At 34.4% G+C, this 12,765-nt stretch overlaps 1 protein-coding gene across 1 annotated transcript in view; it reads left to right on the forward strand.

The window, feature by feature from the left end:
* The first annotated feature begins 960 nt into the window (after positions 1-960).
* Positions 961-12,765, forward strand: part of FAM221A (family with sequence similarity 221 member A) — a 16,349-nt gene continuing 4,544 nt past the window's right edge. Inside the window, exons 1-5 of the mRNA XM_023531498.1 lie at positions 961-1,132; positions 4,263-4,453; positions 6,089-6,295; positions 10,349-10,450; positions 12,672-12,754. Of these exons, the coding sequence (XP_023387266.1) occupies positions 1,035-1,132; positions 4,263-4,453; positions 6,089-6,295; positions 10,349-10,450; positions 12,672-12,754 (681 nt within the window). The 5' untranslated portion in view covers positions 961-1,034. The remainder of the gene's footprint in view (positions 1,133-4,262; positions 4,454-6,088; positions 6,296-10,348; positions 10,451-12,671; positions 12,755-12,765) is intronic.

Genomic DNA, 12,765 nt, shown 5'->3' on the forward strand with positions numbered 1-12,765 from the left:
GTTGGTTCACTTCTTTGTTTTTATAATAAAGTGAAATGGCCCAAAAATTGTCTCAAAAGAAAATGCTCCCCCCCTTTGCTATTGTCTATCTAAATTAATTTAAGTAAGGAAAAAGGTTGTCATGGTTTCATAGCTTCTGAATTGGTTCTGTTTATCTGAGCTAAAGTCTTTAGAGTAATGAAAAAGGTATGGATTGCACAAAAACTCAGGTAACATTCTGCAAATAACACTTTTCATGATTTTTAAATGGGAGCATTTTAAGGAGAATTTTCCTCAATTTTGAACAAATTCTTTTAATTGTACTTTCTGTTACTCCAGAGAAGCTAACTCCTAATTTCTTAAGAAATAGCAGTGCTTTAATTTTTCCTGTAAAATGTTAAGGTCTTCTGGAATTAAGCAATGATGTACCTCATTATCCAACAACAGATGTGGGTTTGAGATTGTGCAGATCCAATGGTGTTTGTGGGTCCCATGTTAGTTCAAACTGGCCAGGGTTTGGGGTCAGGTATGTACATTAGTCATGTTGTCTTCTCCATTGTTTTTTGCATTATTTTTTTTTGGGGGGGTACTATTTTTGAAGGAGGAAAATGTTAGAATTTTTAGCAGTTTAGGCTCCAGCTTTTAATGAAGAATGAACATGTTTGCTTCAGAATCAAAGGAGAAATTGAGATGAATACGTGGTCATTTTTCAGTGTTAAACCTTGATCAGTCAAGTCAGATGTTAGGAATTCTTTGACTTTCGTACTTATAATTCTCTTTTATATGAGAAACAAAAAGCTTTATTATATTGTGCACTTTTGCTATTAACATGAACCTAAAGTAAAAAAGTTGAAGCAGCTTTCCTTTGATTATATAAATATAGTTTAATTTTTAAACTGGAAAGTATAGTTTAGTGTTTGTAACCTGGAAAATAAAGCACAAGGCTTAAGAGAAATATTTTTTTTGTGTGTTATTGTAGAATTGTGGGTGAGGACGATGGAGGGAAACTCTTTACTCCTGAAGAATATGAAGAATACAAAAGAAAAGTTTTACCTATGCGTTTACAGAACAGATTATTTGTGAGCTGGCGATCGCCAATTGGAATGGATTGCAAACTTGTGGGTCCAGAGACACTGTGTTTTTGTACGCACAGGTAAGATATTTTATTGCTAAGTTTTCTGGTGATCAGAAAATATAACACTGTACCACAGAATATATTCCTTCTATAAATAACATTGCTTGTGATAATCCCAAAACAAAAGTATGCCTTTATGTTATGCACTAGGAATTATCTAAAAATTTTTTTGCTGTAATTAAAAAATTTCTATTATATTCTGTTAGAACACATACAGAGCCTATCACCTTCAGTATCTCTTCTGTTGCCATTGGGAAAAAGGATGCTTGTGCCCCTGTGGCTTTGCCAGGGGCCTTTTGGTTAGCTGGAGAGTGAGTCTCTCTTTCCCACCACTGGTCAAGGTGGTAGAGGACAGGTTGTCACACTGTGGAACTGTTTGAGTTGACCTACACTGAACAGGTTACCAGTCTACAAATAGAAGCTTTTCTCTTCAAATTTACTAACCACCCTTTATACTTTAAGAAACATATTGTCAAGATATGCCTAATAGACATTTATCAAAATAGTTTGTCTTAGTGGTAGAGTTGTAAATATTCCCCCAACATTTTTATTTTTCCAAGATTTTCAAATATTTTTTAACAAAAAGTTATTTTTGACAAATCAGTAGCTAAATTCTATTTAAGAGAAATGCTTCCTATGTAATAAGTATTAGGCTCTAAAGAGTTTAATATCAAAAATTGAAATAAACGAAATTAAATTTCAGAGTACATATATAAATTCTACGTTGACTTTTCTATAATTGGATGTCTGCACATTCAGAATTAGTTCTACCCTGTGCTGATAATTTCTAATTTATTCTTATATGACATGCTCTGTAAAAAACTGTAGTGTGTTTGTATTAAATTTGCACTAAGTGGATCATAACGATTTATTTTATTCTTGTTTTTGAAATAATGAATTGTCCTTAGAAAATATTTCATTTTGTTTGAAAAAATGGAGTATTCTTCAGATGATGAGAACTGACTGATCTTGGGAAAACTTTGGGTTTACATTTCTAGCAATGCACTCTCAGATTTAACTTGTGTTTAATTAAAAACCCAAATGAACTTGGGCTTTTCAATTAAAAAAAAAAAAAAGAAACCTATTGCTTCAATACCTTTCTTTAAACAAACAAAAGTACTAAGCGCACAGCCTTTCATTACAAGTGGTCGGTTTCCAAGCAAAGCACGTGAAGCAAAGGAAATACAGGAGGCTGATCCCTGCTGTGTTACCTGTACCTGAGGTTTGCATTGGGCTGTTTGTCGTGTTCTTCTTTAAATTTTACTACTGTCACAGGTCACAGCTGTAAAGCTCAAAAGAACAAAGATGCTTCACAGAAAAATCATGAGCCTATTATGTGTTTTTTAGGTAAGAGTTTTACTGTCTGTTCCAAAGGAACCATGGAAAGAGCACCACCTTGTTCTGATAGTTTCTGGGCCTCTTTCATGAGCAACTCTTTGTGTAGTTGCTATTTACAGACTTGTATTTTGCCAGAGGTTGTTAGGCAGTTGCTAGGATGAGTAATGTGGTATATAGGTTGACTTGGAACTTATTTAGCAACCCCAACTAAAAACATTGGAGGAATGGAGGATGAAGGTTATGTTGATATCTTTCAGAACTGAAGAGAAATTTGGTAAATTTGTGTTAGTTTTAGTATTTATTCTTGTACAAATTTGGTGCCTGTCTCTTATCTCTATATAATTATACAGTGTGGAATTAACCTTAGAAATTCACCGAACTTAACTTCGATGGAAAAGTTCTTAGTATCTGTCACTCAGTGGGATCTCAATCTACTTAGTTTTTTCCTTTTTATACAAGTGAAACATGGTTATTAAGGAAAATGAGGAATCTGTAGAAAATCTGTAGAATGAAGGCTCACCACCCAAAGCCAGCTGCTGTTAATATATTTTATCTATGTAATCTTTTCTTTACATAGTTCATTTAGTTATGTGTGCATATATGTATATACATAGATCCAGTTTTTCATGACAGAATCACAGAAATGTATTTCCACATTGTTATGTACTAATCACAAACAAGATTTTTAATACCTACTTGATATTCCAGGTAGTCCAGTGTTCATTGTGTGTTCTCCACAACTGTGAGGGCATCTCATGGGTGTCCCAAGTGGAAGGTCAGATTAAGGGAAGGGCAGACTCCATTTCTGGCTCTTTCCCTTGCTTTAACCAATTCTGCTTTTATCTATTTTATATGTTTCGGTTCTGTAAAAGATTTTATTTGAAGAAATGGGTTTCACTGGTAAAAAGTTTGAAAACTTGTTTAGTAATTTACTTACCCATTCTCTTGTTATTTGTATGGTGTGTGTGTGTGTGTGTGTGTGTGTGTGTGTGTGTGTGTGTGTGTGTGTGTGTAATTTTTTTGGCTATTGTAAGTACATTTGCTAATGATATTTTTATGCACAAAGCTGTTTCTATACATGGAATTATTTTCTTAGTGTATATTTTCAAATGTGAACTGTCTGGGTTAAAGGGTGAGTCTACTTAACTTAAAACATTAAATGGGATTGGTTCTTTTCTGACACTCTTGGCATAATTGTGAATTATATATAGTTTAAAAAAACTGACTCTCTTTGCTAAGTGAAAAATGATGTCTCATTGTTATTTTAACTTCTATTACCTAGATTAATATTGAGACTAATTTAATATTTTATTGAGTATCACTTTATGAAAAGGAATCGAGTGGCCTATTTTAAAAAGCAAATTATAGTAAAATACATTAATATATGTTTATTGAACTTATTTCAATTTAAATAGCACAAACCTGTAAAAATAAATTTAAGTAATACACTTTGATAAAAAGAATATAAAGAACTTTTTTCATACTCTTATGTTGTTTCCATTTTAAGGAATCTGTAGTGGTAAGTATTTTAAGGGAATTATATGCTATTTCTTTGTATATTATTGTGAAAATTCTTCAATATGTAAATAACTGTAAATAACTAAAAATAAAAATCTAAAAGTGAAGATTTTCCCTGACCAAGGCAACAAAGCTGACAGATATACTGCAGGTAGGGAAGTTTATTTTCACCTTACTAATAAGAACAATGAAACAAACAATCATTTTGCACTTAATAGAATAGAAATGGCAATTTTTGGCAATACCTGCATTGTGTTTTTATTTCTTTTCTTTTCTTTTTTTTTTTTTTTAGATATAAACAACATAAAACCGACTTTGAAACGCTTCCACAGCAGCGCCCCATTAGTCTGCCTTGCCAAGTGCCCGGCTGCCAGTGCAGGGCTTACCTTTATGTCCCTTTGAATGGGGCACAGCCCATTCGCTGCAGGTGCAAGCACTTTGCCGATCAGCACAGTGCTTCACCTGGCTTTACGTGCAACGCCTGTGAGTTACATTATTATAAATACACTGACAGAATGTCTTTATTTCTTTAATGAATATTTAATGTGTTTTGTGCCAGTTTTATTCAGTTATAGAGTCAATATGAAACAACTAAGAAAAATTTGATGGATAGCTACTCTACAATTCTATTTTTGTGGGAAAAACCCCGAGTTACTAGTTTGCTTTGCAGTCATAAACCCTAATCTCATCTAATTCAAATAAATCAATTAATGGTAATAGATTTTAAGAATCACTAGATGTGATCGGCTTCAAATTTTTGAATAGAGGGAGTTTTATCAACTAAATTCTATTTATAGATTTATGAAAGGAATTTATAAGTCAATAAAAATTTGTAATTTGTAGATTATTATGTTGTCACCTAAAACATAGGCTGACGGGAAAAGCAAAATGTAGCATGATAATTTTAACACTTTAGATGCAATAGCACCTTTACCTCAATACCTATACCCAGTTGTAGCCTGCATACGCCCTTATACTAGATCATCCTTTCAAAAACCCTTTGAAGTGGGTAGGATATTAGTCCAGTATTTTTCTTCAGAAGATAGTATTTCAGTTGTTTTTGTAGTACATTGAATTGAAATATTATGATGAAATATAAAGCAATTTTTAGTGACAGTTGCAGGAATAAATGTGTTTCATTGGCTAAATACGAAAGTAGTTGGCTAAAACTCATGTGCGTTGGTTCCCATACACATTTGTCAGAAGTGTGAGTGTGTAAAGATTTTGTTAATGATGTATTCTGACCTCCACTTTAGTATGGCTACACACACACACACACACATACACACACACAACAATTTTATTAAGATATCATTTATATAGCATTCAACTTGCCCATTTCAGGGCTACAATTTAATTTTCCAAAAAACTGGAAAATACACAAATAAATGGAAGGTTGTGCAACCATCACCACAGTAAATTTTAGAACATTTTTGTCACCCCCAAAAGAAACTCCATATCCATTAGCAGTCATTCCTTATTCCCCCTTGCCCTAGGCAACCAATAATCTACTTTGTCTCTATCAATTTGGCTATTCTAGACATTTCATATACATGGACTGATAGAATATGTGGTGTTTTGTAACTGGCTTCTTTCACTTAGCATAAGGTTTTTATGATTCATCCATGTAGTAGCATGTATCAGTAGTTATTTCTTTTTTATTGTTAAACAGTATTCTTTTGCAGCTTTTCTATGTCTGTGGGTTGGCTTTTCAGTATGGCTTTTATGGGAAATTGGTCCATAGGGAGGTTTCCACATTATCTCTTCACCTGGACCTGGTCTCTGGCATATCCTGCCACATCTGCTTTTAACTCAGTATTTGAGGAGAGGCTCTGCATTTCCTGGCTTCTCAGTGTTAGCCCATTCTCTTTCAGTCCTAGTTGGTTTTTCCAATGTATTTTTTTTCTGCCACAACTGCCCTTACCACTCTTGTGTCTTTTAGAAGTAAGAGCAATGGCTGGAAGGGAGTTCAGGGCTGGAGGTAGGAGTTACAGGAGCCAGAGGGTAGCATATGAGGGATCTGGAGTCAAGTGATTTTGGCCAAGCTGAGCATTTTTAGGGTAGACAGCTTAGTACCTTTATTTAAAAACATTTAACTCTCTTTTCATCTTGGTTTAGGTTCCAAATGTTCAGGATTCCATAGCTGCTTCACTTGTACTTGTGGTCAGCCTGCATATGCCCATGACACAGTAGTGGAAACTAAGCAAGAAAGATTGGCTCAGGGAAAACCAGTAGGACGGGACGTTCCTTATGCAGCAATGGGAGGATTAACTGGCTTCAGCTCACTGGCAGAAGGCTACATGCGGTTAGATGACAGCGGAGTTGGTAAGTGATGGCACAGAAATGTGGGCTTGTCATGTTGTTTATATGTGTGCTAATAATAGTGAAGCCTTCTCTTTGTTTAGCACTTTGTATTCTTCATGTTTTTTTTTTTTCCAGAAAAATTCTCTCATTTGATGATCTTTTTGAAAAGGTTTTATTGCTACTATACAATAGTCATTAAAGAAAATTTAGAAAACATAAAAAAGATCACTCCTATCCCAATACTTGTGCCCAAACCCCAGCCCTGTTGTTTGTAATAGCCGAATACTATTTCTTTTATTTGATATATAGTTTACCTATTACCCTATTGTATGCAATTTTTGCTGTTTTGACCATTTCATTTTGGAGACGTGGGCTTCTGTTCATTTGTGAATACGCATGTGCACGTAATCACACATGTAATCACATCTATAATCGTGCTCGCATGTATGTCTGCATACGTATATAGATACACATATCTGCTTGTATACATAGAACTTTTAAGTAGTGTGGGGAGAATTTAATTGGATATATCTCAAACCACTGCAGAGAACTGGAGCCTTCTGAGTTAAGTGGGATTGAGAAGAAGAATATGGCTTTTATCTTCTTTAAATGCTTTTGTGTGTGTGGATTTTTTTTTACAAGCATATATTTTAATTTTTTTATTACAAAAATTATATGACTATAAATGAATATTTTCTTGTTATAAAAGATTCAAACAATAGAAATGAAGGCCACCTTGAACATTTGTGTTTACTCCAGATTCTTGCCTGCAGGGTATTCGCTGTCATCAATTGATATGAATTTTCCTTTTTAACATTCATTTTTATAGTTTACTTTTTTTTTTAACTCAGAAAAAATTTTGAAGGCCTATTATGTCAGGACACACAAGTCTACTTAATTCTTTTTAACTGCTGCTTAGTATTCCACACAATAGATATATCAGTTTATCTAAACCATTTCGTTTATCTCATTTAGATTGTTTCCATTTTTTTTTTGCCTTTACAAACAATCCTTCCAGAAAAATCCTTGACCTTGCTTCCTTATATACCATGTGAATTTGACTCTTGAGGTAGATATAGAGTACAGAGAAGTGTGACATGTGAAACTTCAATCCATTTTGTCAAACTGTCCTCCAAACCTGCTTATTTACAGTTCCTCTAGTGATGTTTTAGCTTACCATTTCCTCCCATTTATGCTAATCACTGATATTCTTAAACTTAAGTTTTTGCTAGTCTGATGTGTGAAAACGTTATCATTGTTTCAGTTTGATTTTCCTGGTTATAAGTGAGATGAGCGTTTTCCCATATTTATTGGCCATTTTACTTTCTGTGAGTTGCCTGTTCATATACTTTGCTCATTTTTGTTTTTATCTTTTTTCATTGATTTTTAGAAAGTCTTATAGATTCTGTATACTAATCCTTAGTTACTTCTTTTGCAGATACTATCTTCCAATCTGGCATTTTCTTTTAGTCTTTTTTTTTTTTTCTATAGTTTTTAAATTTTGGAGGCAGGCCTTCCCTGCCCTAATTTTATAAATATGTTCTTCATTTTACTTTAATTATTTTTTGTTTTTATGTTTAGTTTTTAATGCATCTGGAATTTATTTTTTTGTGAAAGTGTGAGATGTGTATGACTTCAGTTTTTGTTCAAATTGATGGCAAGTTATCTTTCCCAAATAATTTGAAACTTTATCATATTCTGTCATACCCTCTGTTTTGTTCCATTGGCCTATTTGTCTATCCTGTGCCAACATTACATATTTTTAATTGTTATTCTTCATAGGGTGTTTTCATATTTGGTATGTGTTTTTTTTTTTCCCAAGATTGCCTTGATATATTTGTGCATTTTCTCTAGCTTGTTAAACTCTATAAATAAATCCATTTTCAGTTTTCATGGATGCATGATTCTATTAGGCACATGCAACAGTTGCAGAAAACTCAATTACCAGTGGCAAAAAATGAATGATAACGATGTTGCTGATGATGATTTCAGCTTTGTACTGCCAAGAGTTGTTCCAACCTCTTTATATCTGTTACCTCATTTAATCCTCACAACCACTCTTGAGTTAGATGCTGCTATTAATCCTGTTTCACAGATGAGGAACCTCTGCACAGAGAAGTGAAACATTTTGTTCTGTGTGATTTAGCTAGTAAGTGGTAGGGTTCCTTTGGTTCAACCCAGAAATTGTTCTCTGCTTGTTAGTTTGCCTCAATGTTGTTATTTTCTGTGCAGCTGCCATATTGTTTTCATTACCACAGCTCTATAATAAATTAATATTTATAACTTCATTGTATTACTTCAGAATTTTCCTGACCAATTCTTAGCTTTTAATTTTTTCAGAACTTTGGCATCATTTTTTGAAACACACTCTATTATTATAAAAGCATTGTAAAGTACAGATTAATATAGGAAGAATTGATATTTTAAAATATTGAGCCTTCATTTGTCTTCTGTCTAGCTAAGTGGAATTCCGAAGTTATCTTCATAAAAGTCCCACACAATTTTTCTTAATTTTACTTATGAGTATTTTATCTTTTTTAAATAGCTTACATACCTGGGTTTTTTCTCTTCCTTTATATTTTCTAGCTGATTATTGTTTGTATATAAAATAGAAAATGTTTTATGTTGCTTTTGTTACCAGTCATTATTACTATACTTAAAGTTTTAAATAAATATTTGGTTGATTTTGCAAATAATGATATTTTTACCGTTTCTTTACCAATATGTGACTTTTCTTACTCTTGACTAATCAAAATGGTTGGTACTTTTTCAGAGCAGTGATGAGTAATAGTGGTAGTAGCCGGCATCTTTGCCTTTTTTGTGACTTCTAGTATTTTATCACTTAAGCATCTTTATAATGTAAAGGAAGAAAACGTGCCCCTTCTGGCCCCTGTGGGACGGTGGGGTGAAGCATGGTAAAGTGAGGAGAGGAAACATAAGATATTTTGTCTAAATTTTAGATGTAGGGGAACCTGGGGTAGAGGGATGTCTGCTCTGTTAGCTATGCGGAACCCTGGACAGAGAAGACTGCTTCTTGACATTTCCAGGAGCCCATACATAATTTCCAACTCTTAATGAACTGTGAGGCAGTGGCATCTGTCATAGCAAGAGGCAACAGTGACACCAGAACAGTGCTAGGGGTGGGTCCCCTATGCTCTGGGGGGATTCAGCGGAGGAAACGGCAGGCCTCGAGGGTACTTCTGTCAAGAGCAAGTGTGAAGCTACCAGGCCCTACCAAACTGAAAGACTAAATTACAACTTAGGCCAGCCTTGAGCATTTGACATCTGGAGTGCACGCAGCAACCAGAGGACAGCACTCGGACCTGAGTGGACCTGAGCAGACCTGAGCCCCTGTCTCATAGTTGCACAAACCACATGAGAAGAGGAGCTGGGGAAGGGGAGGGGCGGGAATCTGAAGGACTGAGCAATTGCCCTACGTTGTTTACATTTATAAGAAAGGACTAGCTTTTGAAACCGAATAGGACTAAAAGTTTATTTTCTTCTACCCACGGGATGGAGATAGGATGTGGGGGAGGTGTGGTTTGTGAAGAAGATACAGCACTTTTAAATTTTCTCTGCTGCTTCCTTCCTTTTGGTCCCAAAGTCATTGTATTTAGCAGTTGGTCTTTGTAGGTTGTGGTTTAGGGTTGCAGATGTTCCTCATTTCATTAAAGTTTTCTTTATTTCTTAAACTTTGTTTTCAGATGGTTTCTCAGTGAGGAATAGAGTAAAAATATATTTATTCTTCCCTCTTCAGCTAGAGGTTCTTTATCACAAATGTCTTGATTTTGATAGTGTTTTGTAACTATGTTAAGGTTCTGTACTTCTTTGCTGAAATTAACATTTGTGCATAATATTTTTTTCTGTGAAAAAGGTTTCTGAGAAATACAAAAATATTTTTACCCTTTTGCCTTTACTTTATATGGCAGTTAAAAACGAAATGAAACTTTCCTTTTTACAGGAAGGATTTTTCTAATGATTCTGCTGAGGTTCTAATTTATTTCACATTTGAAATAACTTTGTATCTTAAAGAATAGAGATTTAATTTTCATTCTTCATGTATTTTGTTATCAGGTGCACCTTCAGCTGAATTTTTAGACTCTCCAGTTACAGGCACGGACCACCCGTTTCTAAAAGCATTTCAAGCATCATCTTCTCCAGAAACACTAACAGATGGTAATGAAATTAGATTGAGAAATATTTTGGATGTAGAAAATAAGAATATAGATTAATTTTCTAGACCTCTCTCTTTTTCTCCATTATTATCACCATTTGATTATCATTTTATTTTTGTATTGGCCAGGAGCTGAGAAAAAGCAAGAAACCTTATTTTTTATTGGGAAAAAATTGCTAAACCTGAGAACTATGAGGAAACTGGTAATACAGTAATTTGAAGTTTTAAAACCTTATTCTGGTATACATTATTGCTTCGATGTCTGAATAAGAGAGCCCTTTAGTGGACTAATTACTTTGATCCTTCGGGGTCTCCCAACCAGGATGTAATCCAGTGATGATTATAGGTTAGCAAGGTTTTATCATTATAAATTTTATATTAAAAATGAATAGGATTCATTTTCTAAGCACTGGTGTTCTATTTCCTTTACTGAAAGCAAGAACAAAAACATTGAAGAAGGAATTTGTATGATTTACTAGGTATTTCACGTTTAAAAATATTTTCAAATGAGAATTTTCTTTGATTTATTAGTTTTCATACAACCTTTTCATGCACCCTGACTTTCTCCACAAGAGATTTTAAGTCTGCTGCTTACAAAATAACACACAATGAAGTAATGATAAAATAGAGATAGAAGACCAAAACCAAGAAAAAGGACACAATCGTGTCAACTTTCAAGGTTGATGTAATTGCTGCATTAAGCTTCAGTTTTGACTGAATGTAGTGGCAGCCAAGGCACAAAGGAAGGTGTGAATCAGTTAAATATGTGTTATCATTAGAAAGGAGGAAACATGAGTTCCTCAGTGCTAATGGAAGTTACACCAACGCTGGATTTTAAAGATGTCTGTATAGTGACCCTCAGTGATGCAGTGGCCTAAGGTCCTTAGAAACTTTTTTTTTTTTTAGCAAATGCAGTGTATGGTTGCTCATTTCTAATAGTCTCTTTGATAAAAGTGGTAATATATCATTTTACCAGATAAATGGTAACATACCATTAAAATGCAACTCAGTGAAGGTGATTCTACACGAGGCTTAGCTCAGACAGTCCAGCATGATCCAGGGAAAGACCTAGAGTTTTCAGACAAATGAATAGATAGCACATATTCTAATCAATTTTTCTCAGCAAGGCTTTTGTTAGAGTGTGGTTATACTCTGTGATAATTGTTTGGAGTTATGTGATTTTTGTGTTGCTGGTTGAGAGTGAATTCATGTGCTTTAAAAACTAGAACAGGTGTTCAGGTCGATACTCTATTTTGGATATGAAGGGACCCAACCAAGACATTTACCTGAAACAAGGGTGAACTTTTCCATGAAACTAGGCTCTTGGTGTACCAACAACAAAAAAACCCCCCGATTTTCCTTTTGAAGCAATTTAAAATTTCTTTCAGCACAAAAACTAATGCTTGATTATAGTTTTAACAAGCGAATACCATGGAAAATGGTTAAAATTATTTGTTTTGAAAACTTCAAAGCAGGTAGTATAATCACGGTTGCCTTCACAAACTGTCTTAGTCCATTTGGGTGGCTAGGACACAATACCATAGGCTGGTATTTTGGCTTATAGACAACAGAAATTTATTTCTTACAGTGCTGGAGGAGGAGAAATCTGAGATCGAGGTGCCAGCGAGCTTGTGTTCTGGTGAAGGTCTTCCTGATTCATAGCTGGTGCCCGCTTGTTGTGTCCTTACATGGTGGAAGCTCTGTGCACATCGAGGGACTACGGAGCTCTGGGGGATCTCTTTTATAAGAACACTAATCCCATTCATGAGGGCTCCACCCTTAGGACCTAAGCACCACCCAAAGGTCCCACCTCCTAACATCATCACATATGAATTTTTTGGGGGGGAACACAAACATTCAGACCATAGCGCCTCTACAATTACTTCTGTTCATTGTTACAGTGTTATGTGACTTGCTAGTTTAGTTATAAAATGTAAAATGTAGTTGAACAAAGCTAAGTGTGCTCTTATATGAGATAGCTATATGGTGTTATTTCATATGAACCAGCTGAATACTTGGAGAATGTCTGCTGATGAAAATTACTTTTGTCTTATGATGCTCTGTATTCTAAAAAAGAATTAGGTAGTAGGATCAATTCTTCATTTAGACCATTTCTGGTTTGAAAATAAAAAATTATCACCAGGTAGAAGGAAAGTTATTTTTTTTTAATTTCAGATTTTATAATTATAGAAATATATCACTTAGAATTTTTTTTCTTATTAGTAGGTACAAGTAGTCAAGTTTCTTCCTTCAAGAAACCTGATGAGGACGATATGGCTTTCTTTGAAAGACGATACCAGGAAAGGGTAAGTCTGTG

This window comes from Pteropus vampyrus, unplaced genomic scaffold, assembly GCF_000151845.1.
Source record: "Pteropus vampyrus isolate Shadow unplaced genomic scaffold, Pvam_2.0 Scaffold69, whole genome shotgun sequence".
Taxonomy (NCBI): domain Eukaryota; kingdom Metazoa; phylum Chordata; class Mammalia; order Chiroptera; family Pteropodidae; genus Pteropus; species Pteropus vampyrus.